This window comes from Phaeoacremonium minimum (assembly GCF_000392275.1).
Source record: "Phaeoacremonium minimum UCRPA7 unplaced genomic scaffold PA7_03_scaffold_379, whole genome shotgun sequence".
Classification (NCBI taxonomy): Eukaryota; Fungi; Ascomycota; class Sordariomycetes; order Togniniales; family Togniniaceae; genus Phaeoacremonium; species Phaeoacremonium minimum.
Window position 1 is genome coordinate 124,736 of NW_006921283.1, and position 22,744 is coordinate 147,479.

At 50.8% G+C, this 22,744-nt stretch overlaps 5 protein-coding genes across 5 annotated transcripts; 2 read left to right on the forward strand and 3 right to left on the reverse strand.

The window, feature by feature from the left end:
• Positions 1–3,757: 3,757 nt before the first annotated feature.
• UCRPA7_5016 (putative serine threonine protein kinase protein) lies at positions 3,758–5,146 on the reverse strand (the record flags this gene model as incomplete). The annotated part of the gene is made up of 1 exon (XM_007917567.1): positions 3,758–5,146. One exon carries the CDS (start codon positions 5,144–5,146, stop codon positions 3,758–3,760), a length of 1,389 nt encoding a protein of 462 aa, XP_007915758.1.
• Positions 5,147–6,028: 882 nt separating this feature from the next.
• Positions 6,029–7,110, forward strand: UCRPA7_5017 (putative bromodomain associated protein; the record flags this gene model as incomplete). The annotated part of the gene is made up of 2 exons (XM_007917568.1): positions 6,029–6,305; positions 6,365–7,110. 2 exons carry the CDS (start codon positions 6,029–6,031, stop codon positions 7,108–7,110), a joined length of 1,023 nt encoding a protein of 340 aa, XP_007915759.1.
• A 2,090-nt stretch (positions 7,111–9,200) lies between these two features.
• UCRPA7_5018 (putative guanine nucleotide-binding protein subunit beta-like protein) lies at positions 9,201–10,585 on the forward strand (the record flags this gene model as incomplete). Its single annotated transcript, XM_007917569.1, has 5 exons — positions 9,201–9,242; positions 9,363–9,400; positions 9,453–9,579; positions 9,645–9,962; positions 10,160–10,585. 5 exons carry the CDS (start codon positions 9,201–9,203, stop codon positions 10,583–10,585), a joined length of 951 nt encoding a protein of 316 aa, XP_007915760.1.
• A 1,182-nt stretch (positions 10,586–11,767) lies between these two features.
• UCRPA7_5019 (hypothetical protein) lies at positions 11,768–12,217 on the reverse strand (the record flags this gene model as incomplete). The annotated part of the gene is made up of 1 exon (XM_007917570.1): positions 11,768–12,217. The coding sequence occupies one exon, from the start codon at positions 12,215–12,217 to the stop codon at positions 11,768–11,770; it is 450 nt and encodes a 149-aa protein (XP_007915761.1).
• Positions 12,218–19,383: 7,166 nt separating this feature from the next.
• On the reverse strand, positions 19,384–20,677 carry UCRPA7_5020 (putative mitochondrial large ribosomal subunit protein; the record flags this gene model as incomplete). The annotated part of the gene is made up of 3 exons (XM_007917571.1): positions 19,384–19,523; positions 19,591–20,466; positions 20,665–20,677. 3 exons carry the CDS (start codon positions 20,675–20,677, stop codon positions 19,384–19,386), a joined length of 1,029 nt encoding a protein of 342 aa, XP_007915762.1.
• Positions 20,678–22,744: the final 2,067 nt, after the last annotated feature.

A 22,744-nucleotide genomic window follows, 5' to 3' on the forward strand; every position in this document is an offset into this window, starting at 1 on the left:
TTGAAAGGAACCGAGACCCGATATCATTATATCATGAGCTCATAGGGTCCTGGCCGCTTGCCAGTCCAAACATACAATATTGCGAGGCAATCACGGGTAGTACATTCCTTGCCCTGGCGCGCGGCAGCAGCTAATTCATTTGGGTGGATGCTTGCGATATAGTCGTGTAGGTGTCTAGGTAGGTGGATAGTCGAACGGCCGTATGAGGTGCCGCGCATGACAATAAAGTAGCAATATGAGGTTGTAGTCGTCGAGATTCGCGCCGTTGCAGGTGACACTACATGATGCTTGTTGCGGGCCTAGGCGGCATCAAATGTGTGCAAGCGACCGGTTCGGCTTCGTTAGCCTTGAAGATCACGGACGACAGCAGCACCAGCAAGTAAGTAGCTGGGATGCCCCCCCGCTCGAGGTTGGTCTGGAGTCCGGGAGATGTCGAGGCCAGCAACCTTGGAATGTCTCAGGCTCTTGCCGGCCCTTTTGCGCAGAGCAGTAAAGTACTCGTACTGCAGTCTGTAGTCTGTAGTCTGTAGAAGGCAGAAGAGTGAGGCGGGCACAAGGGATCGGAAGCGATCGCAAGGTGCAGGTCTCCGGTGTCGTTCCTCGGCGTTTCTCCACCGAGTCGAGATCGGCAGTGCGACTGCACTAAGCCCAGCAGCAGCCAGCAAGTGGCAGGGTCCCTGTCAAGGCTTCCTCTCTCACCAATGAAACATGATCCAGGGTCCAAAAAGAGTGTGAAAGATAGGGGGGAGGAGAGAGCTCATAAGGTTCAGGTCGGTCACAAGACACACCTCAGCAAAGAGCAGATACCTTAGATACCTAGGTAATGGGTCTGGGAGAGGGGCCGGTGCTAAGAACGGTACAAAGTCTAAGGTTGGTTGGTAGTAGCTAGCTTTGATGTCATATAGAACGGCGGTAATTAATTATTAGTTTGAGGGTACTTAATTAATGTAAGGATCTGGAAAGGTGCCGCGTTAAGTCACTGCGGGGAAACTCAAAATAAAAAAGGATCCAAATCTGACATGAAGAAAGACAGACAGCGGGAGATTATATTGCTTGAACCATTCTGAATAGTCACATTTCTGAGTGGAACTATAGTTACCCGTTTATTATACGATTATACGTCTTTCCTTTACTTCTTGATACTTAGCATATGCAGGTTGGTTCGGGACGCGCGAGCTTGTCCATCATCTTGTCTCTCGATCAAAGGTAACACTCACTCACTCACTGACTTACAAAACAAATGCCTCCACCCATATTAAAATAGGTCTCTTCACAAGCTCATAGAGCCATTGTCTTACTGAGGCCAAGCCCGCACTCTTATCCCTTCTTGTTCCAGTAGCCTTAATGTCCATCTTATTCTAACGATCTGCTGATCACTCTGAGGAAATGCAACTGTACCACGGACAATGGGGAGTCCAGAACGTTACAGCAAACAGCCCTGCTTCAACGCAATCGCCAGGCTATCGACGTATTTGAGATTAACCCCTGGCAGCCCAACCTCGTTCGAGGCTTAGCCCAGAGCTCAGAAGATTGGGCAGATGGATGGTGGGGAGGTTGGTGATGCTGGCCCTTTGACCACTGAGGGTTGGGCTAATGCACTGTACTTCGCAAGAGCCAGGCCCAAAGACCCTGGCAGAAAGGACCTCACTGACGCTTAGGGTCACAGGGTGTGTGAAATCTTACCTACTGCGTAAGGTAGTAGAGCACCTCGTCTGCCGGCCTTTAAATCGGTTTCATTCACTGATCCAGGTGGGAACTGGGCGGCCTAGACGCTGCTCTTCCGGGCTCCCCGACAGGCACCATTGGCTCGTCATTAATGACAATCGTCCCTGTTGACCCTCATCTTTGATTGCTCTGGCGGTCCTTAAACAGTGCTGCAGGGGTTTCGCCCGCCCCATAAACATTCCTGGGCACCAGCCAAGTGCCGCAAGTAGTTCGCCTTTAAATCGAGTTCAAGCCCTGCTTCCAAAGACTTTGTGATAGATCTCATGTTGGTGACCACGGAAATGGTCAACTGCAGCTTACTGGGAGCACCAAAGCCTATGGTCGACGCTGGTTGGCCTGTTGGTGCTCTCGAGGACACTGCAAGGTTGCAATTCTACTACTTCACGGCTCGGACAACCGCCGGCCTCATCAGCCCAGCGGTCGAGCTCAACCCTCCTCAAGCGAGAAGTGTGAAACGAGTCGCTTACATAGTGCTGCATAGTACCTGGGTTGTCGAGGTTGGTCTGCCCTTCTCGAATCTCTCTTAATGCTTCTTTCAAGATAACGGTCGGCTCCGATGACATCCCCCGCGTCGATCATTCAAAGGCTTGCGAAAGCACCTTGGTTCTCGTCAATGACACCCTCCCCGGCCCAATAGGGCAGCTCTAAATTGAGAGAGAAACCAACAAGTGAGGTTGGTAAAATTTGTACTGCATGCGGCAGCGTCCCAGGCCGATCATCACCAACAAGGTGAAGGATTTGTCGGCTCGGGTTCGTGCGGGTGACGAGTCGACAAGTATCCTGCGTCTTTCCTTGAATCGATCGTGATGTATCATCAACCATAGCCGTGTGAAGGTTTCAAAGAACGTTCCAATGGTCGGAGGCCAACTCCGACAACCTTTCCTCTCGTCGACGACATTTGACAAGTCTTGCCTGCATGGGCAGGATGCAGTACCCTGTCAGCGCTCTCCCGCAGGCCAGTAAACTCTGTCAAGTAAAGTGCTGCCGCAAGACAAGCCTTGGCATCTGAACGAAATGGGCGCTTAGACTTGCGTAATGCAGCTAGCTCTGGAGATCACTTCTGGTGGAAACTCCGACAAGACCATACAAGTCGGTGTTGAAAGTACCGGTTTTGGCAATGGAAAAACTGGCGAGAGCCGATGAGAGGCATGTGATTGGCATCAATAACTTTGACCATCCGGTACTATACGAGACAAATTATCACGAACAATTGTGACAACTCCTCGGAAACTCCCGCATCCCTTTTGAGTCCTCAGCGCGAACTCGACTTGGAGGGCATGGAACTTTCCGAGAAAGACGGGAGACAATGCCACTTTGACAGAATGCATACTGCGTTTCCACGGCACAAGCCCGTGTGGTGAGGACGTAATCATCCTCCCGAATGCGAGCATCCATGTCTCCGGCGACTCTCCGAACTCCTCACCGGGCGAGTGAGTGGCTGGGGGAGTCGGTGTGCGTCGGAAGGGACGTGTACACTACCCGTACCCGAACACCTGCTTCCGTGGGCTTTGTAGGAGATGCCGTGCTGCGAGACGCGTCCACCGGGGATTATTTTCCCAAGCTGGAATAGCACAGCGAAAAGGTGCCAGGTTCTTCTGCAAGCAGAGCAGCCACGTCCAACCACCTCTCCGCCGGAGCGGAAAGCTTGAGATCCTGAAACTTCTACAAACTACCTTCTTGTCAAAGAAGTGATGTGCTTTGATCCTCTCTGTATAGCTATATTGTGTATGTTATGTGTCAAGGATGGTTGCGCTGAGACAGCGCCTACGCGAAGGCCATTGGCTTGGGCTGTAAAGGTCGATATTGCTTAGTCCGCCTCAGAAAATCTAAATCTATTATCCCTACGCCAAGTTCAGGTACCAATACCAAGACGACCGCTTCTATCTATTCTAGAGTAAATGCTTGAGCTATTCGTGTGAAATTCTATCGGAGACGATGCACATCTATCCGGTAAACAGCCATCCCTGATGTCCACTCCAGGGCGGACTATTGTGCTCGGTATTGCATGTGCTTCTCTCCTCAGCACCAGGGGCTAAGTGAAAGCACTGCCTCCTTTCATTTTTATCAATTCTGAAAGTATCTCCTCGAAGGTAGGCCGCTCCGAAACAGTTGAGACAGCACACCTCTGCCGCAAAACAAGTAGTTGTTCCATGAGCCGCTTGTCAGACTCTGCAGTTGGCTGAACTAGGCCAGTGATGTCCTCGACCAAGTGGGCAAAGGCAAGGACTTCGAGCTTCTCCAACAGTGGGGATACAGTGTGGCCGTGAACCGTAGCAGCCCCAAAGTCGCCCAGAAGTGCGTGCCCATCCTCATTAGTCAGGATGTTGTGCGCGTACAAGTCGCCGTGAATGATTCCCTGGCCGTGAAGATGCTCTGCAGCCGCTGCTATTCCTTCCAAGATGCTCATGGCGTTGTCTGCGGAGAGTGAGACATCTGGATGATATTGATCTCGAGTGCAGGACTGCAATGACGGCGGTTGGCCGAGAGTCTGATAATGCGGAGGGATGAGTTGCATCACCAATCCTCCCTTGAACTTTCCGGTGATCTCCTCTGGGTGATCCTTTATTCGGCCAAGGACATCGATAATATTATCATGCTGTCCAGCTGCTATGACGGCAGCCATCTCGTCCTCTGGAGCCCCGTCACTGGTGAGGGCGCCTTTGAAGAGCTTGATGGCAACTTCTTCCGCCGAGCTGTCCTCTGACTGCCACAGTCCTTTCGAGATCACACCTGACGCTCCCTCTCCGAGAGTGTGGTGCACTTCGAGATCGGTCCACTTCACATGATCCAATTGAGATTGCACGCTGCCGTTGGCGTGTCCATTGCCATGCACTATCGCCGGTGTGCTGGGGGTAGAGCACGGATTTCCCGCGAAGCTCAAAAACGACAGCTCCGGCATCTCGAACAGCCAGTCTGGCAAAGCATCAATGTCATTGCTTGACAAGCGGAGCAGACCGAGTTTCTTGCAGGCGCTCATGTGGTCCGGTAGTGTCTTAAGTCGGTTCCCGGCCAGCATGCACTTCTGCAGCCGCTCACACCTCCCAATACTGTCGGGCAGCGAGGACAGCCGGTTGTCTGTGAGGATCAACCATCGCAGCCGTGGGGGAAGGGCGTCTTCGGGGACGGTCTTCATCCCGTTGCCACGGAAAGCGACCATCTCGAGCTGCGGGCATGCCGCAAGCTCCTTGGGGAACGTGATGAAGTTGCATTGCGAGAAGAAGGCAACCTTGAGATTTGGTAGGCGAGGACCGAAGTCTTGGGGAAGAGAGGAAAGGCCAGTGCCTGAGAGATCAAGCTGTTCCAATGTTTCTCCGAGATCTAGGATCTCAGTAGGAAAGGTGTCAAGCGGGCATGCCAACTTGAGCTTTGAGAGTCCGGCACCCTTATATCCCCCACCACGGAGGGTCTCTAGATCGTGCATCTTGCTAGGAGAACAACTAATGCTGTTTGCGCAACGCGATACCACCTCTGACTGGCCACAATATAGCTCAGGCTGGTTTAAGATATATGAAGTATAGAAGTATTTCGGAAGAACAGACAAGTAGTCAATATGTCAGCTACCGCTTGGGTAGTACACATTTACCGCCATTTTGGCGGCTGTCAAGCCCCTTTCTGCTAGCCAAAGGTGTCTCCACGTGTGGAATGCACCTGCAAGGAGCTACTCGCGTCATATCAGACTGATAAGCTTGATAAGAAATACGAGTGTTTAAGATCCAGCTGGTACTTTGGGTTGTTCTAAACCAATTATATCACCACCTGGAATATCATACAACGAAAGATGGTCAAGATTTTGGTTGATGGCACAACAAAGCAAGCGGGTGATTCAAGGTCGAATTGTGCATTCTCTCGTAGGCAGCTGTTGAGCCTCCTTCGTCACTTTCAAGGCACCGACAGGGAGTTGACCTCACTAAATTTTAGCGGGGTATAGAAGCCGTGGACTTCAAGGCGCACGGTCCAGGTCCGGCACGGTCCCATTGTCACCGACGTGACTTCGAAGCTTCTGATTGCTCTTCGACACCCTCATCCTCGACCCAAACACACTCTCCCTCCTCGACTTCACCCGATCCGTCTACGCGCACCTGGTATTTCAGGAGGCCTCTGATTATATCTGATCAGTTACATCGCGGCGCCTGTTTTCATCAACCTGGAGCTGCCGCGTTTGTCCTGAGCGCACAGCGAGTCTTCCTGACCTTGGGTTCACCATCAGCATCCGAAAGCCTTGGGCAAATCCTTCTCGAGTCCCATAAGCCTGAAGCAAAGCCGGAAGTTCCATTATCTACTGGTTCGCGATTCAATAGCCACGATGAGCGATATGGCGGTGGACTCGCCTCCCCGCAAGAGACTGTCGCCGGACAGCGATGACGTTCCGGTAGCGATAAAACGGCAAAGAACAAACTCAACGCACACCGTCGCACCAATCCCAGATGTCGAGAAGACTGCGCGGAAGCCTGCTCTTCCCACCTTCAACGAGCAGTCGCGCATGGGTATACGGCGCGGCATCGTGCTGGCGCTGAACCACGTTGGATTCGATACTGCAACGGATGAGGCTCTCGAGAGCTTCACCCAGATGACGGAGACGTGTATGATTCTCTAACGAGCCTTTTCGCAGAGATAGAACTAATCGCAATGTTGACTGCAGATATCACATCTATCATGGAGAACGTCAAGGTTCTCGCCAACGCCTCCCGGCGTACACAGCCCATTCCTACCGATTTCGAGGCCACTTTACAAGCATTCAACCTCGATCAATCCCATTTGAAGCCACATACAAGACCGCCAATTCCCAAGCGAGATCTCAAGCCTGTCTATTCGACACAGTTGTTCCTTGATGGCGGAGACGTGCTCGACCTGCCATGCTTGGACGAGGAGCTGAGTGGGAAGCCGGACAAGGACGCCAAGATCTTCATACCAAAGTCATTCCCCGACTTTCCGAGTATACATACCTACAAGTACACGCCCACAGATGTCGAGTCCGTTACGGTGCACAAGAGCATCGCCGAGGAGAAGGAGGGCACGGCGAAGAAAAACATCCCCGATTGGAGAGGTGATCCAAAGAAGATCAGAGAGGCGGCCGCACGAGAGGCGAAGCAGGCAGAGGAGGCGCTTAGAGGGCTTGTCCGTGCTAGCAAAATCGCCAATCTCAAGGACCTGCGGAGCGTGGCCGAACGAAATTCGAACTCTAAGGAGAGGTACGAGCTCTGGGAGGCTGCCATGCGCGATCTCCTGGAAGAGTCAGGTGCGGTGCATGGTGCTCCCAAAGGTGCGATGGGGTCGGGTGCCGCAAGAGTCGAGATCGCAGATCATAGCATGATTGTGAACTCACAGAAGAAGTTCCACCGGAGAGAGATACCCAGGACGGCCAAGAGACTTGTTGGGAAGGGTTGAATTTGGAACCGATACGGCACGACCGCATCGCCCATGCAAGTCATTATCTCCGCCTCGCCACGTCATAATGTCTACATTATAAATACGGAACCGGTTGCAGCTTGCCAAAGGTTCTTTGCATGCCCAGGGGGTTCGGTTTAGGGAAGCGACAACACTTGCTAGTCGCGGGAAGCCGTCATTCTGCCGAGCTTTGCCCCATAGAGAGATGATAGACAGAGACAATGATGACAATGCAGGGAATAGTTGCATCCACCAGCTAGCGGCAGAAATCAAACACAGATCATGCTATACTAAATCCCGATTGAACTCATAACTGTCTCCATGATGTTACCAAGTAAAGGCCTTACTTCATTACAGGTGATGCCACAAGCTCCTGGGACCCCCTATTGTAGATAATAATGGCGGGTACCCCTAACTCCTTCCTCAGGCCTTTAAATATCATGATTGATGAGATTGTGTTCAGGGTAGAGTTTTTCCCCTGCTCATCAAGCCGGAGAAACAGGCAGCGTGGGACGCAGTCCTCAACTCGGCATAATCCTGTGCCCATGTCAAAAAAACAACAGGGTGTCTCCTCAAGTTGTCTTTCAGCTAATGACAGCAATATTCCCACTCCCCGTCCGAGTGTCTGAGCTCACTGAAACCTGACGACGTGGACCGTCCATCTGTTCGTTATGCGCTTCGACCCGGTGCGTATCACATTTCATTTTGACTTTCCTTTTCACGTCCTGTTAACCCTTCAGGTGACCCTGGTGCTGCAAGAACTCCGAGGTCTATCCCTCAAACTGATCTAGATGTTGAGATATCCTCTGTGCAGCTTGCAAAGCGCTCAACTCGGTTATATCTATCTCGAGCTCTTCTTTCATCCCAAAATGATATAGAAACACGTTCTGGCGTATAGATTCTACCAAGACGGGGTCCATAAGCTTAGTACGAGTACTTCGAGTTTCTGTCACTGCTCTCTTTAGATTCTCTTTCAAATCGCAGTTGAGCACAACCGGGATAAAGACAACGCGCCGTCGTTCTGCGGCAGCTTTGTAATCTTGAGCAGCTTCACTACCAATAGAATCCGAAAGTCGGCAGTCTGTAAAAATCCAAGTCATGCCCTTGGTAGACTCCGCAGTTGCGATGATGTCTAAGACATGGCGACGGAGGTTTGTTCGAATTGGCAGGTATTCCGGAGAGTCGCGGTCGACCAGTGCGGCCACGGGATCGATGATGAGGTGGTTGTGAAATATTTTGGCGTTGGGAATAATCCCCTGAAGTTCTTGCGCTATAGTGAGCTTGCCAACTCCAGGAAATCCGTTTATATAAATGAAAAAGGCCATGGTTGTGACTGATACTGCCGTTTTGATAATGATCAAGATTGGAACTAGATACACAAACGTCAGAAGAGAGCAGCAAACAGCGGTCCCAGCTGAGAAATCTTTGCAAAACGGTAATTGCAATACGACTTGAAGTTAGTTGTTCAAGGTTCACCATTTCAAGGACCATTTTTGGCTCCTTTATGGTTTGAAGATGACTCACGCGCCACAGTCCATTTCTGGCAGGTCATTGATATGGTCGGCGCAGAAGTCGACAATCCTTCGATCTTCTAAGCCGAGTTAACACTAGATTGCTGAATTGCTAGACACGAGGTAGACAGGTATGATGGATAGTTAGATACACTTGGGCTGTAGATGATAACGTATCATCTCTACAATACTTTATCTCGTGAAATGACTTTAGAGAGGTCATCTGAGCTGTATATGCTAGGTTTAGAGGCTATTTTGGGTGCATGGCAAGAGTAGATAGTCTCTTTGCTGGTCACCGACGTGAAGTTGACTGCTTTAATAGCTGCCACCTGGCTGCCGGTCTGCCAAAGTGGCGAGCAGGGACTCCACAGAAAGACCACTAGTAGCTCATTCTGATTGGCTCCAGCCCCTCGGTCCCAGTATTCGCCCTAATTTTTTGAGAAATTCTGTGCGGCTGCTCAAAATTCCACGGCCTGCTGGAACTGCGGAAATTCAAGCGACGACGAGGCACTTGAGCTCAACACCACCCCATTGACTCTTTCGACCGCCTCTCTACCTCCTCCCACCAGATATCTGAAGATGGCCGAGCAGCTCATCCTCAAGGGCACCCTCGAGGGCCACGTAAGTCGCCGTTCTCTGTCCACGGCAGCCCCGCGAAAACCCTTCTGGGCGATCGAGCTGAGAAATGGCATGGCCGAATGGATGCGATTGCATGGGTAGCTGACATTTGATGCTTCACAGAATGGCTGGGTTACCTCCCTGGCTACCTCCATGGAGAAGTAGGTGTCTACAAAGCTCTCACATGCGCTCCATTGACTCACATTGCGACAGCCCCAACATGCTTCTGTCCGGTTCCCGCGACAAGACCCTGATCATCTGGAACCTCACCCGCGATGAGTCTCAGTACGGTTACCCGAAGCGATCTCTCCACGGCCACTCCCACATTGTGTCCGACTGCGTACGTTTAGATGACTAGGCCTGGTGCGAGTTGACGAGGAATTTTTGTGCTGATGGATTTGGCAGGTTATCTCTTCTGATGGTGCTTACGCCCTGTCTGCCTCTTGGGACAAGACCCTTCGCCTGTGGGAGCTTGCCACTGGCACCACCACCCGCCGATTCGTCGGCCACACCAACGACGTCCTCTCCGTCTCCTTCTCCGCCGACAACAGACAGATTGTCTCCGGATCCCGCGACCGATCCATCAAGCTGTGGAACACCCTCGGCGACTGCAAGTTCACCATCACCGACAAGGGCCACACTGAGTGGGTGTCCTGCGTCCGCTTCTCCCCCAACCCCCAGAACCCCGTTATCGTCTCTGCTGGCTGGGACAAGCTGGTCAAGGTACGTTTCTATCACACTCTGCGGAGTCTCCACCCCGGGCAACGCAATATGATGCTTTTACGTATTTGCTACTTCAGAGCTTGTTCTGCAAGCAATGAGACAATTCTTTACACTTTACACTGATCCTGTATCCTGCTCCGAGCTCTTCGATCCTCTGCCTGCTTTTCTGGGATATGCGCGCTGATAGTGTTTAATAGGTTTGGGAGCTCTCCACCTGCAAGCTGCAGACCGACCACATTGGCCACACCGGCTACATCAACACCGTCACCATCTCTCCCGATGGCTCTCTGTGCGCTTCCGGTGGCAAGGACGGTACCACTATGCTGTGGGATCTCAACGAGTCCAAGCACCTGTACTCCCTGAACGCCAACGACGAGATCCACGCCCTTGTCTTCTCCCCCAACCGGTACTGGCTGTGCGCTGCTACTGCTTCCAGCATCATCATCTTCGATCTTGAGAAGAAGAGCAAGGTCGACGAGCTCAAGCCCGAGTTCCCGGCTGTTGGCAAGAAGAGCCGCGACCCCGAGTGCGTGTCGCTGGCGTGGAGCGCGGATGGTCAGACCCTGTTCGCTGGCTACACCGACAACATCATCCGAGCGTGGGGCGTCATGTCAAGAGCATAAAGGGGCTTTTTTGACGACGGTGTGCTGCTGCTGCGGGGGGTGGAGTGAAAATCAAAGTCGGAGAAGACGGTGGTCTGGGAAGACTGACGGTTCCATGGTCGTGGGCGTACAAGGACTGCTTGACTCGTTTTGGTCTTTCATGGAAACCAGGGCAAGATGCCAACTTCGTTCCGTCATGGGAGCTCTGCACAAAAAAGCATTGGTTGCATTGCTGGCTGGCTGAATGGTCGAGAAAGGTACACTGCTGAAACCAAATTTCAAAAAAGATTTGGCCATTAATGGTGATCCGTAAAAGAACTACAATGTGTCCTTTGCCTTGTGACTCGTATAATGTGTTAATGCTCTCTACAGTCCAGTAGTGTCCATTGTGTATATTTGATCTATTTGCTATAACTAGGTGTGGTCTCGCAAGCTGGCAGCAGTCTATGTGTCAGTGTACCAGCGATGTGCTTGGTGACACTTGGATTTATCTACTGACGTTGTTTACCCCTGGAATAATGCCTACATTCGTCACTATACCTATATATAATTCAGGATGTAGATTACCTAGTTGCCAGATATGTAGAGACAAAGAGGAAAATACGTCCCAATGATATAGGAGGGAGAATGCCCAGGCCCTGAGTATCGCGTCTCAACCATATTGCATCAAAACGCCAGCGGTAAGAGCGGTGGGCTTATTCGGAATAACGATATCAATTACTACTAAGCAAAGATCGAATTTACAGAGCTTTACCTAAACAAGGAGATATTACACCCAATAAGGTTCAAACAAGAGTAAGGCCTCCAAATCAGACAAGCCAAGGGATAGACTCGGTCACAAACGAGCGTCCGCAGTTATGAGTCAATTAAGAAAGCTTCCATTTTGATTCAGCTATATGATGTGTACTGCGATACAATGAGTAATACGATCAACCCTTTGTTGTTTCGCTAGAAGTAGAGTGAAACGATTGTTTGAGCTCCATGAATAAATAAACTCTCTCAATCTGTCACTATATGTTTAACTGCTTATGCCTCCAGTCCGTGTCGAGAGATATTCTCATACTGGATGTCCAGTTGATATCCGAAACGCTTTCTGTAAATAGTTTTATCTCTTTCCCTCAGATTAGTGAAATCAGTAAACTCAAACAGTCTCCCTACTCTCTTTCTTTGAATCCGATATGTCTTGTGTGGCATTTATCAAGCTCAAGTGCGAATGTCTTCAGGCTTTCGTCCCAGGAGTGCTGCAAAGGTGTCAAGGTCCCACGTCCTCTTCAGAACCCTTTGTGTTGCGGGACAACTGCTGTCCTTCACCCATATTCCAGTGTATTTTTCCCAAGCGTCTGCGTCTTCCTTAGTCTCGAACGAGCACGTGTAATATTCATTCTCTGATCTCGGGAAGCCTGCTGGTTCGCGGCCCTCGATTTTCACGATGGTTTGCACCTCGCTCCAATCATGGAAATGTGCGGTCTCGTAATTGGGGTATTCCTCAGCTTTGTCGCTCAGGAACTGGTAATAAGCTTTGGCATCAAGAGGGTCAATGAAGACAGCACTCAGCAAGAGGTTTATTTTTTCACTGCCGTCTTCATTTCTCTGCGGCTCGCCACGGCCGGGGGCCTTGATAGCAATACTGACTTTGGGACGATTCTGTGACATGGTTGCTGTTTGTGACGAGAACAAATCTTGCAGAACAGTTTGCTCTGTAAGTTCAAGCCGGCACTTAGGCAACTACTAGGACTTCAACATGGACTTGGCGGGGCAATGCCGCGATATGCAGCTGAATCAATATTTGAGCTTGAGCAACGAATCATGATGTGCTGGACGAATGCCACACTCCGCATACAGTCCAATCGAGATTGCGGATGCTGTAAGAAAATGGAATAGTTTGAAAAGCTCGTGTTCATGGAGTCATGGCAGTGCCCCATGTCCAAGATAATTGAAGAAGTGACTACTCTGAAGTGCAAGCTTTTTTTTTTATGCAACTAGGAGGACTTCAACACGGGCTTGGCCGGGTAAGATGCGGCTGAGCTCTACACTAACTCGAGCAACAAATCATGTTGTACTGAAACTGCTATGTCATGTATCATTAAGCTCTGAGTCAGACATTTAGGTGCACGTGTACAAAGAGACAACTGAGGAAAAGCCATATCCGTAGACATAGGAAGCTACATGCTTTCCGCTTGCAGACTTCGTAAATTGCGAAGTTGATAAGCTGGCTGACTATTATAACGAGATCGTGCATGTGAGTACCTCTTCAACGTTGATCATTCTCAAGAGAAATTGAGTATTTGTAGGACGTTGGATATTGAATGAGATAGATCCAGAACTTGCAGGACTGTTCACATGATATAAGCTGCCCTGTCTTTATACTTGAATCTCTTCCGCTCTGCTTCACCACAGACCCAACAACATTGAGGACCGAGGACAACCGTCAAGTCTCCTCGAGAGACGCTGAGAACACTCGCTGCCCGCTGCATGAAAGCTGACGAATCAGAAACTATAAACACCAAATGTCAGACACATTTGTATTGAGCAATAATCCATTCTGAGTTATTTATATCCATCGTTGGAATTGACCTCTTTGAAACGACGTGCTCGTTGAACATCAGCCATTATAGGCCTTGACAAAAACAACAAGCTCAACGATCAACTACCTAGATAGCAAGGAATAGACAGTAACAGATTACTAAAGTTGTCGAAGATGGCCAAGCACTCTGATGTAATTTCAGTTTGCCATGTACCGCTGGATAGCACTGAACTCATGGATAACAGCATGGTTTGAGGTAATATGCGCTTTCAGAAACCAAATCGTGATCGCTGAAGTCTAGATACCATCTGGCGGCCCTCGTTAGTATGACTCGAAATCACGACAGCGCAGCTTTATGGCTGAGAAAGATATCACAATACGTTATGGTTTGCGGGGTCTCTATATCATAGCTTTAAGGATAGCGACTATTATTGAGGCGCAACGCCATTCGCTTCGTAGCCGCATGGCTCAGTGGCCCTGCAGGCCTAACCAGATTGTGCCTGTACTTGAGAGTCCTCGTGGCTTGCATGCAGCAATGACAAAGTCTTATGACTTGCTTATGAGAGTTGTCGCGACGCATTGGCTTTCACCTTATCCAAGAGATTGATTGCCGCTAGGTGTCTAGTTATGTGAGCATGGATCCTGCACTCTCTTGTGACAGCTCCCGCCTTATCATCTATGTTGAAGTGATATTCGCCTCCTGTATTGAAAAATTGTCTTCCTTTCACACGATTAGCGCCGGTGGGCTTTGGTTGGACCTCATACGACACACTGACAGATTTCTATGCTATAACTTCAACATCTAGATGCAATGACATTGGCACACAAGCATTGGCTGCTTGATTCCTTCACGAAATCTTTGGGAACACTCTAGCAGGCTTTAAGGATGTAAGCTGCATGTAGCAATATTATTTTGGCGGCTTCCCTCAAATTAGAACACTTCCTTTTTCTACACGCGCTTCTGCTGCAAGCTGAATCTACCGAGTAGATGCGCGCCCACCTTCTGCAGGTGAACAAAGGAAGCATTCCTTTTTCATGATCCGTGCCACGCTAGAATCTGTACTAAAGCTCGCGTGGAAGATCGGCGTCTGCAGAAAATTTGAGCTGTCATCAGAGTGGTGAAGGGGCGGCAAAATGCGTGAAGACGCGAAGAATGTAAACTACGGGGGAGTCAAGAACGTAGAGTGGCCTACGCCGCATGCCATTATCAGACTTCATGATAGAAAGATGGCCCCGCCTCGATCCAAGGCCAAATCTGAAGAGCTTCTGTCTTCAAATCTGAGATACTGCAGTTTATTTTGGTGGGAGTAGAATCGGTGTGAGTAGAATCAGTGTGAGGATCATGAAGTCGGGACGTGCCTCAACGTGCAGCCGGACCTCGTGGTAGGGCAGCGAGCTATGAGACATATCGGACTGTTAAAATCAAAAAGCTGTTGGTCTGGCTCGAGGCAGCCTGGCTAATAAGACGCGAGATAATTAATCCTGCTCTTGACACGCGCCCTGGTTCTCGGGATGTGGTGCGGCTCTGTCCATCTTCGATCGGCAGGGGTTTGTGTGGTGGTGATGCTTTAAATGCAATTTCCCGGCGCGCAACTGTTGCGGGGTGGCGCAGCTGACGAGCGCGTCTGGGAGACCTCCAAAATCTAGAATCCAGGGACGGCCTGCAAGGACGATCATTATGAATCTTTGGTGGTTCGATTTGCACGATCGGTTGATCCGGCCAGCGGCAACTATGGCTTAAGTGCCTGCATATATTCCAGACTAACGAAGGAAGCGGCACAAGTTTGAAGGCATTTCAATAATGAAGCCTGGCTGCAGGTGATATCAAATAGTGGATTAGGTGATGCCCACTCCTAATCCTATAACATAAAATATGGCAGAGAGACAGCCTGCACGGTACAAACAACTGGCAATGCGAAATAATTCAGAAAGGAGTCTGAGGTAGTGTTGGGTCTGCATACTTCGGCTTCCTTCATCAAGTGCTCAGCAAGCTATATCGCGAACATTGCCCAGATGGGAAATTCCATAGCTGTTTCAACTGACGGGCGTCGTTATTTTATCAGAAACGGTGGCTAGCAATGCCGATGATCTCACACTCAGCCTTGGATCACAATCAAGTGGGAGGCGTCTTCCCGGCGGAGAAGCCAGGGATTGGGCAATTGGACCTGAAGAGGAACGTGACAGAGACCTGGATGACGAGGATGGTGGTCGAGGTGGATGTCGATGGCAAACGCTTACCTGACATTGGATGGCTGTGATTGATGGACCTAAGAGCCTTCATGTGTCTGAAACACCCGCTGGCAGTGGGGATCAATTTTATGCTGCTTGTCACGAGGATAGTTATCGATAGGCCGGCCATTAAATCGACGTCGATTGCGTGTGTTCCTGACTGATGTGCCGGAAGCAGTGCAGGGATTGGAAATGGAGGACCAAGGAATTTTACGCCATCTCGTCAGTGTGGTGACCGATTTTATCAGGTTACTATGGTGAGGCATAAGTTGGCGGACGCCATCATTTCTCAGTCTACTGTGGTAGGATAATGGACGCAACGGGCGTGGCGTGTGAGCAGGAATGCTGCTAATCCCGTGCCAGATTTGTAGTGCAGCGACTATATTTGATGCAGAGGCAACGACCTCTATTTGACATGATGTCTACACGGGCTCTTCGCATTACGTCGTCTGCACGATCGCACAGACGATGCCTTCCCATTTTCGGTCTTTTCGGAAGACCAAAGGGTTGCAATGCTACTGCGAGCAAGCTTCCGCCTGGTAGCGCAGGCAAGCGATGCCCCTGACAAGCCCCTGACAAGACCCTGAAGCATGGGACAGTTGTATTGAGGGGTAAGCTACCGGGTGTACCTGACCGACAAAAATAGGCCTCTCGGATTCGTGGATAGTTGGTGGCTTAGCGGTTTCGACCCCAGTGCCGATCTCCTTTCTCATGCTTCAGACCAGGTCGTCTGGAAGGTGAAAAAGAAAATCGCTGGAGCCTGTGGCTGCAGAAGATCCTCCCGACTTATGCGGCCGTCCATCCATAATGACTAAATAGTCGTACAATAGCTGTTGTGCCCAAATCCATCTCCGCTGAAGCTGCTGCTCTGAATGGGTGCCGGTGAGCAAGCCGTCTCAATTTTCAGATCCCGGAAAAGGGGCATTTATTCTTAACCCACTTTAACGCAGTAGGTAAGCTTGCGGCTGTCCCGTTGAGAACCCGTCGAACCGAGAGTCTAAAAGGAATCTGGCGAAGATACGCGCGAAATGGGCACGATGAATTGCAGCAGCACCGCCCGATGAGCACCTCGGGTGCAAGTCCTGGGCGTCTTATGCTGCATTGAATGGCGTCGTAATGGGATGAGAAAGCCACAAGGTGCTCCCCTTGTCGGGCACTCATCCCCTGTAGATGCAGCGCAGTGTTCTGTGCCGTAACGTTAATGTTGGACGGCGTGATGCTGCGAGAAAAGTGTCAAGGTGCAGCCAGCCCATTTGACATGGCAAAGGTTACTCGCCAGCGGCACGAGCCATTCCCATCGCGGCGAGGCGGACGTTTTAGAATCGACGACACTTGCATGGGGGGCCCTGGCATTTGAGATGGTCCCCTCAATGTCTCCCGACCTGCCCTCCCGCTGTACCTGAGAGGTGTTGTGAATTTACCAGCATTCCATGTCCACACGCGCCTGGCCTTCCGACAACATGCCTGTCCTGGCTGCGCTGGGCTTGGTGCCGGTGTCCTTCCACGATCCGATTGATCATAGCTGAATGTGGATCGGGTAAGGTGATGGAAGGTAAGTAGGTCGGTGGTTGCAAATTGAGGTGTTTGGTGGTACTGTGGTGTGTCGTCGTCCTCGTTTAACACCTCTGGCATCCTTCCGCAAACAGCTGAAGAACCTCTCTCCTTCTCTCCTTCCCTTACCCTCCTCCACTTCTCTCGTTCCCCAACTTAGTAGTTGCCTTACTTGGTCCGTTATCGACGACTTCCTGTTCTGGTCTCGGCCGTCCATTCTTTCCCTCTCTTTCTCGCTTTAATACTACCTTACCATACCTCACTCACGCTCGCTCCTTCGCTTTCTGTTTCTGTGGTCTGATCGAACTTTCTTCCTCGATCACCAGTCATCAATCAACAAGTGGGTTCCGCTTTTGGACCTCATTCCTTTTCAACTTCAAAACTCAGTATCACCATCAGCGCCTTCACGGTTGAGCTGGACATCCCCCCTGAGCCAGGGCAGAGTGCGGTCTTCTATTCAAAAATCTTCACTTCACCTCACGTCGCCACCACAGTGGTCTGTGTTACGTTCACATAGCAAATCCGAAGCGTCAATCTCGTCCTTGTCTGGAGACAGTACTTGAGCCAGAGGATTATGACTCTGATTGGCATACACTGACATAGATTGGTCGTCGTCCCACGATACAATCTTGCTGAGACAACATACATCAACATTCAAAGTCGCAAAGCCCACCTCTCCTATCGTTTAGCCCTCGGGATTGGTTTCACGAAAACCGAGAACACCACCTTTACAACTTCGAACCAAATTCATAATGTATTCCTCGCCGATGAGGTATATTGCTCTTCTCTCCCTAGCAGCTACGCAGCTCGCTAGCGCAGATTTGTTCTCAGACCTGCCTGTATGCGCGGTAAGTCAAGTGTACCCTCAAGTTTCGGTAGTGGATGCCAGTTGCCCTATGATGCTCAGTTGGTCTGATTCCTTTTACCTCCTCGTGGAGTATGCGGAACGAGATCATCTGCGCGGCTGGCGCCATATGATGTTTACCGACTTTGTGCCTCCGAAAACACGACTAATTTGACCATTTGTTCATCAGCAAACATGTATCAATGACATTCGAGGATCAGGGCTTTCGGATGGCGCATGTACACCTGCAACAGACTCTTGCCTCTGCTCCAATGCCAATTTCCAGTTCGCTATTCATGACTGTGTCGTAGGAGCTTGTGGTGCCGATGGAGAAACCATGGCCACATCTGCTTCGGCCGCTGCCAGCTCCATCTGTGCAAGTAAGTCATCTTAGAGCTGCCCCTTTGACGAGCATGGGCACCACCCTACCGACAAGAAAGTTTCTAACATCAATGACAGCTGCCGTGCCGACAGCTGCCCAAACTGGAGCTGCAAGTGCTCAGCCCACAACGGCAGAGACTCCTGAGCCGACCACAACACCAGCCCCAGCTACCACCGCACAACCAACCGCAGAGAATACCGAAACGCCAGTGACTACCACAACCTCGACGCCAGAGGAGACTCCAACCCCAACACCAACCCCGACACCTACTGAAGCCTCCACCAGCGTAAGTTGATACAGCCAAGGACCATAGGGACCGATCCGTTTTGCTAACCCAATTCATAGACCCCTTCCACCACTGCAGCTGCTGAGAGCACCGAAGCCTCATCCTCTACTTCTGCAAGCAGGACTTCATCTGCAACTGCTTCCGCGACGACGAGTGCGGCAGCATCAACTGAAACCCCTGCTGCCGGACTTGCTACCACCGCCAAAATCGGCATTGGTATTGGCATTGCTGTTGTTGGGGTCGCCGCCATTGCTCTTGCTGTCTGCCTTTGCATGCGGAAGAGGCGGCGCAACTCTACCGGTGGTGGAAGCGGACCAAGCCGCTCCCGATCATTGTTTATCTCCGATCCAATGCCTGGGTCTGGGAGGGCGTATGCCAACGATCACCATCATGCGCAGTATTCACCCAAGGATGGCTCGGCCGTTTCGGAGTTGGAGATGAAGTCAAGACGTTATGAAGACATGCTGCCAAGGCAAAAGCCGAGGTACATGGTTTGAGCGTGGAAGGAAGCGTGCTGAGTATGTGAAAGAACGGAAAGGTCTGGGATGTGTGACTCTGGCAGCCGACTCAACTGGCTCGAGGTCACGCATGCAACAGCAGCAAATTCATCTCATTGTGGGGATCATTGCTGAGATCGGGTTGTTGTCATCTTGATGATGCTGTCTACACGACTTAATGAACATATTGCTGTTTGGGCAGGAATTTGGTCCTATTGTGAGATGAGAAGAGTATCTCCTGAGTGGGTTGTTGAAGCGAGCTACCTGTCAACATTAGCATAGGCTACTACCGTGTCTCTTGAAGATTGCGACGTCAAGCCGTGATGTAGAGGAGCTTGATTCATATGCAATTGCTGCACCAAAGCAGCTATATCAGTATTTTTACAGGCTCTTGATGCTACAAAGTGATACATTGGTCTTGACGTGACCGATTCCTGGTTGTCGCTTTCTGAACACCACCGAAGAGAATCTCCCGCTCTTCAACCGCTTAGATTTCATTGTGTTCATCACCAGCTATAATGTTGTCTTTGTGCTGTGACTGGTCGATCTGGGAGATGAATCCACGGTCCTTGTCTGTACTCCTTGGCTTTTCGATCATTGAATTCCCGTATCCGTGTCTTTTCCTCCTTCAAGCGGATCCATATTCCTGTGAAAAAATCAGTCCTTGAGCTGCATCGGAGGTCGATAAGGTGTGAGATAAGGAAACAACTCACTTGTTGAGGGCTTCTTCTTGATGAACATCCTTCCTCTAGCCCTGTAATCCGGCCGCATACCTCGCCACGGCCCTTTGCCGACCCAGGCCTCAGCGATATACAGACGTGTCGGGTCGTCCACGTTTAGCCACTTGCCCTCCTTGGTCTGCAAAGTGACCTCCTGGCCGGGCTTGAGAACCTCCCCGTTAACCTGGCCCAGTCCCATACCACGTTCAGCGACAGCGACGGCCTTGGCTTCCTCCAAAGAAAACCTAACTTCGCGAGCCATCTTCTTCTTGCTGAATTGCATTTGCTGCAAGGCATCCTCGACGGTCTTGCCGTGGATTTGATGTGCTAAATGTACCAGCTTCTTCGTAGATGTGGGCAGATACATGGAGGAGCTGAGGGAGGCGCGTTCCGTCCGCGCAATGCGTTCAGCCTTGGTCTCCTTGCCAAAGGGAGAGAGGCAACGGGACGCGTGTCGAATCACCATCTTGCGCTCCCACCGCACTCGAGACCGCGCATCCGGGTCCACGGCTTGTTGCATATGCTCGCGCATCTTTGATATTCCGAGATCGTCCGTCGATGACGGTGTCGCCGTCCTCTTGGCATCTGAAGCAGGCTGCGCACCTGAGGGTGTCTTCCTCCCTTTTACGGCTTCGAGCTCGTCGGCGAAGATCGAGGCAGACTCCATTCGGCCGGACGTCATGCGCTCGCGCAGTGCTGTCCGCACATCTCGGTCCTTGGTGTCACCCCATACTGTAGTCGTTCCGGATTGATTCTTCTTTTTCTCGTCCTTCTTGCGGCTAAAGAAGCTGCCAAAGCTGATTGCACGGGTCTGCGCATCGTGCGTGGGAAGGACAAGGGTCGGCCGGAGGGCTTTGAGAATTGTGGGAGCTGCTGCAAGTTAGTCTGCGTTTCAATTGCAAAGATTTTGTTGTATGTACCAGTCCCAAGGACCCTCCTCGACGGTAAATGGAGGCTCATTGTCTCTGTGGCGAGTGCATTGGCTCTCGATGCTGAGCTTCCACTTCAACCTTCAGGAGCTCTGGCATCTAAAAAATGTTCGGACGTAGCAGTGACTTTGGAGCTTACCTAAGGCGCGCATTTGGTTGGCTGGAACACGTGACTTTTGCCGAATTAGCGTGGGTCAAACATCAGGTCATGTCTGAAGCTTCGTTTTCGTGAACCCGTCAAACCATCACTCCCTCCCCCCGACCCTCCGCATAAACTAGCACAGCACTTCCCAAGCTTCGCAAACCCTCAAATCATTCGCAATGGCCGTCAAACCTATCACCGGCGTAAGTCTTATCCTGCAGCAAGGGGTTGACATGATTCAATGGCTTGGCTTCTACCGACTCAACTACTAGTCCGACGATTGGTAGCTTAAGTACACGAGAGAGCTGATTCATGTGATAACAGATGCTGCGCCGAAACCTCATCCTTGATCTGGGTATCGCTCTGGGTGAGTTTCTCGCTGCCCCTCAGAGCTTCTCTATGGCTTCGTTCGTGTCAATTGATTGACACGGGCGACGCTTCACGAGCTCTTTGATTCTGTTGCCTGCGACGTCAAAGCTAATTTGTTTAGGTCTCGGATTCGCCATGGGCAACCTTTACTGGTATGGAGACTCGACAAGCTCATAGCCGTCCGCAAGGTTGTGCAATCGATTTTCTAACTCGATACAGGTACGGCTACCACATGCCGCGCACCCACGCCCGTGACAACTTCTATAAGAAGCTCGAGGACGAGAGAGCCGCGAAGCAAGGGGCTTAATTTTTGAGCGAAGGAATGGCTTGAATCAAGTGTATATATCCATATATCCATGGAGGAGAAGAAGACTCGGCGCCTCTGCTATAGAGAAGGTGGCCGCATCGGTGTTGTCTTGATAGGGATAGACGAAGAAAGCAATCGAGTCAAAAGGCTCTCGGGCCGCCCATCACTGTCTACCTGTTCACAGATGGAAAATGCAGAGATGATATGTTCGATGTCCTCGCCATCGAAATCGACTTGCGAGTCTACTCATGGATGATATGTTATTGTACAAATGGCACATCGACGAGGGACTTCTTGCCATCTTCAAGCTGCCGGACCATTCTAATGTTGAGTTGCTGCCAACATGCCTAGCTCGGTCATATTCGCATGTCTGAATTACTTGAGACTGCAGAGACGCTGCCATGCTGTGCTATTGACAATGTATTTGATTCTGATGATGAAAGCGCCTCCTGGTCGACAGTGTATTCCTTTTCGTCGCGCCCTCAACCCTGTAATGAGCAAGCAACAAAATAATCGAGCTTGTTTCTCTGAGTTACTGCCATCTTCTATTCCTAATCCTTCGCATATGAATATGCGTAATTCTGTCGTTGGCCGGGCACTCGGTGACAGCATCTGTGTGATGTGTTGGTCAAGGTGGTGACATCACAGGCCGATCGTGAGCTGCGACGGAGATTTGAGGCTACTGAGTTGCACACAAGGAAGCACATTCCGTCTAAACTAGACGTCACCAATCAGGCAGGAAGAAGCGATGGAGGAGACCGCCCATATTCATCCAGGGAATCATCGCGGAAGGTTGTAGGATTGCGGCGCAGGGAATGCATCGCAAGAATTGGCCGCAGAGGCTGTATTGGAGATTATGACAATTTATTCGCATCATGCCAGTGGCTTGTCAAACCAGTGCCATATGAGCCGCTCGTATCTGACGTCTCCCGTGTTGTGGCAGGAGCGGTCTGAAGACCTTCCCAGGCGGTGGTCTCGACCGTGAACGGTCCCTTCTTGTCCTGACACCTGGCGGAAATGTTAGCTTTCTGACCTTTCACCTAAATCCATCAATCCGACTCTCTGCCCATCATGACCAGAAATGTGTAAACCGCTTCGTGTTTGCTGACGATAAAGAGCTGCGCTAAGGGCATCTCACCTCCTGAACCACCGCTGTACGGGCCAGCACTTGACCAGAGAATCCCGGCGCTCCGGATGGTCCACGCTGCAGCTGTACTGCACCAAGCCTAGCAGTTCGCAAGCGCTGAGATCGATAGTCTTGCCGTCGTCTGTCTTACGTTTCCTCCCACTCGCATCTGACTGAATCTGAAGAGGTAATTGCGACGCGTGGAAGCTGGCGCAGGGCGGCGACATTTTCGTGCTTCAGATGATTTTTCAGGTTGTCGACTGAAAGAGTGATGG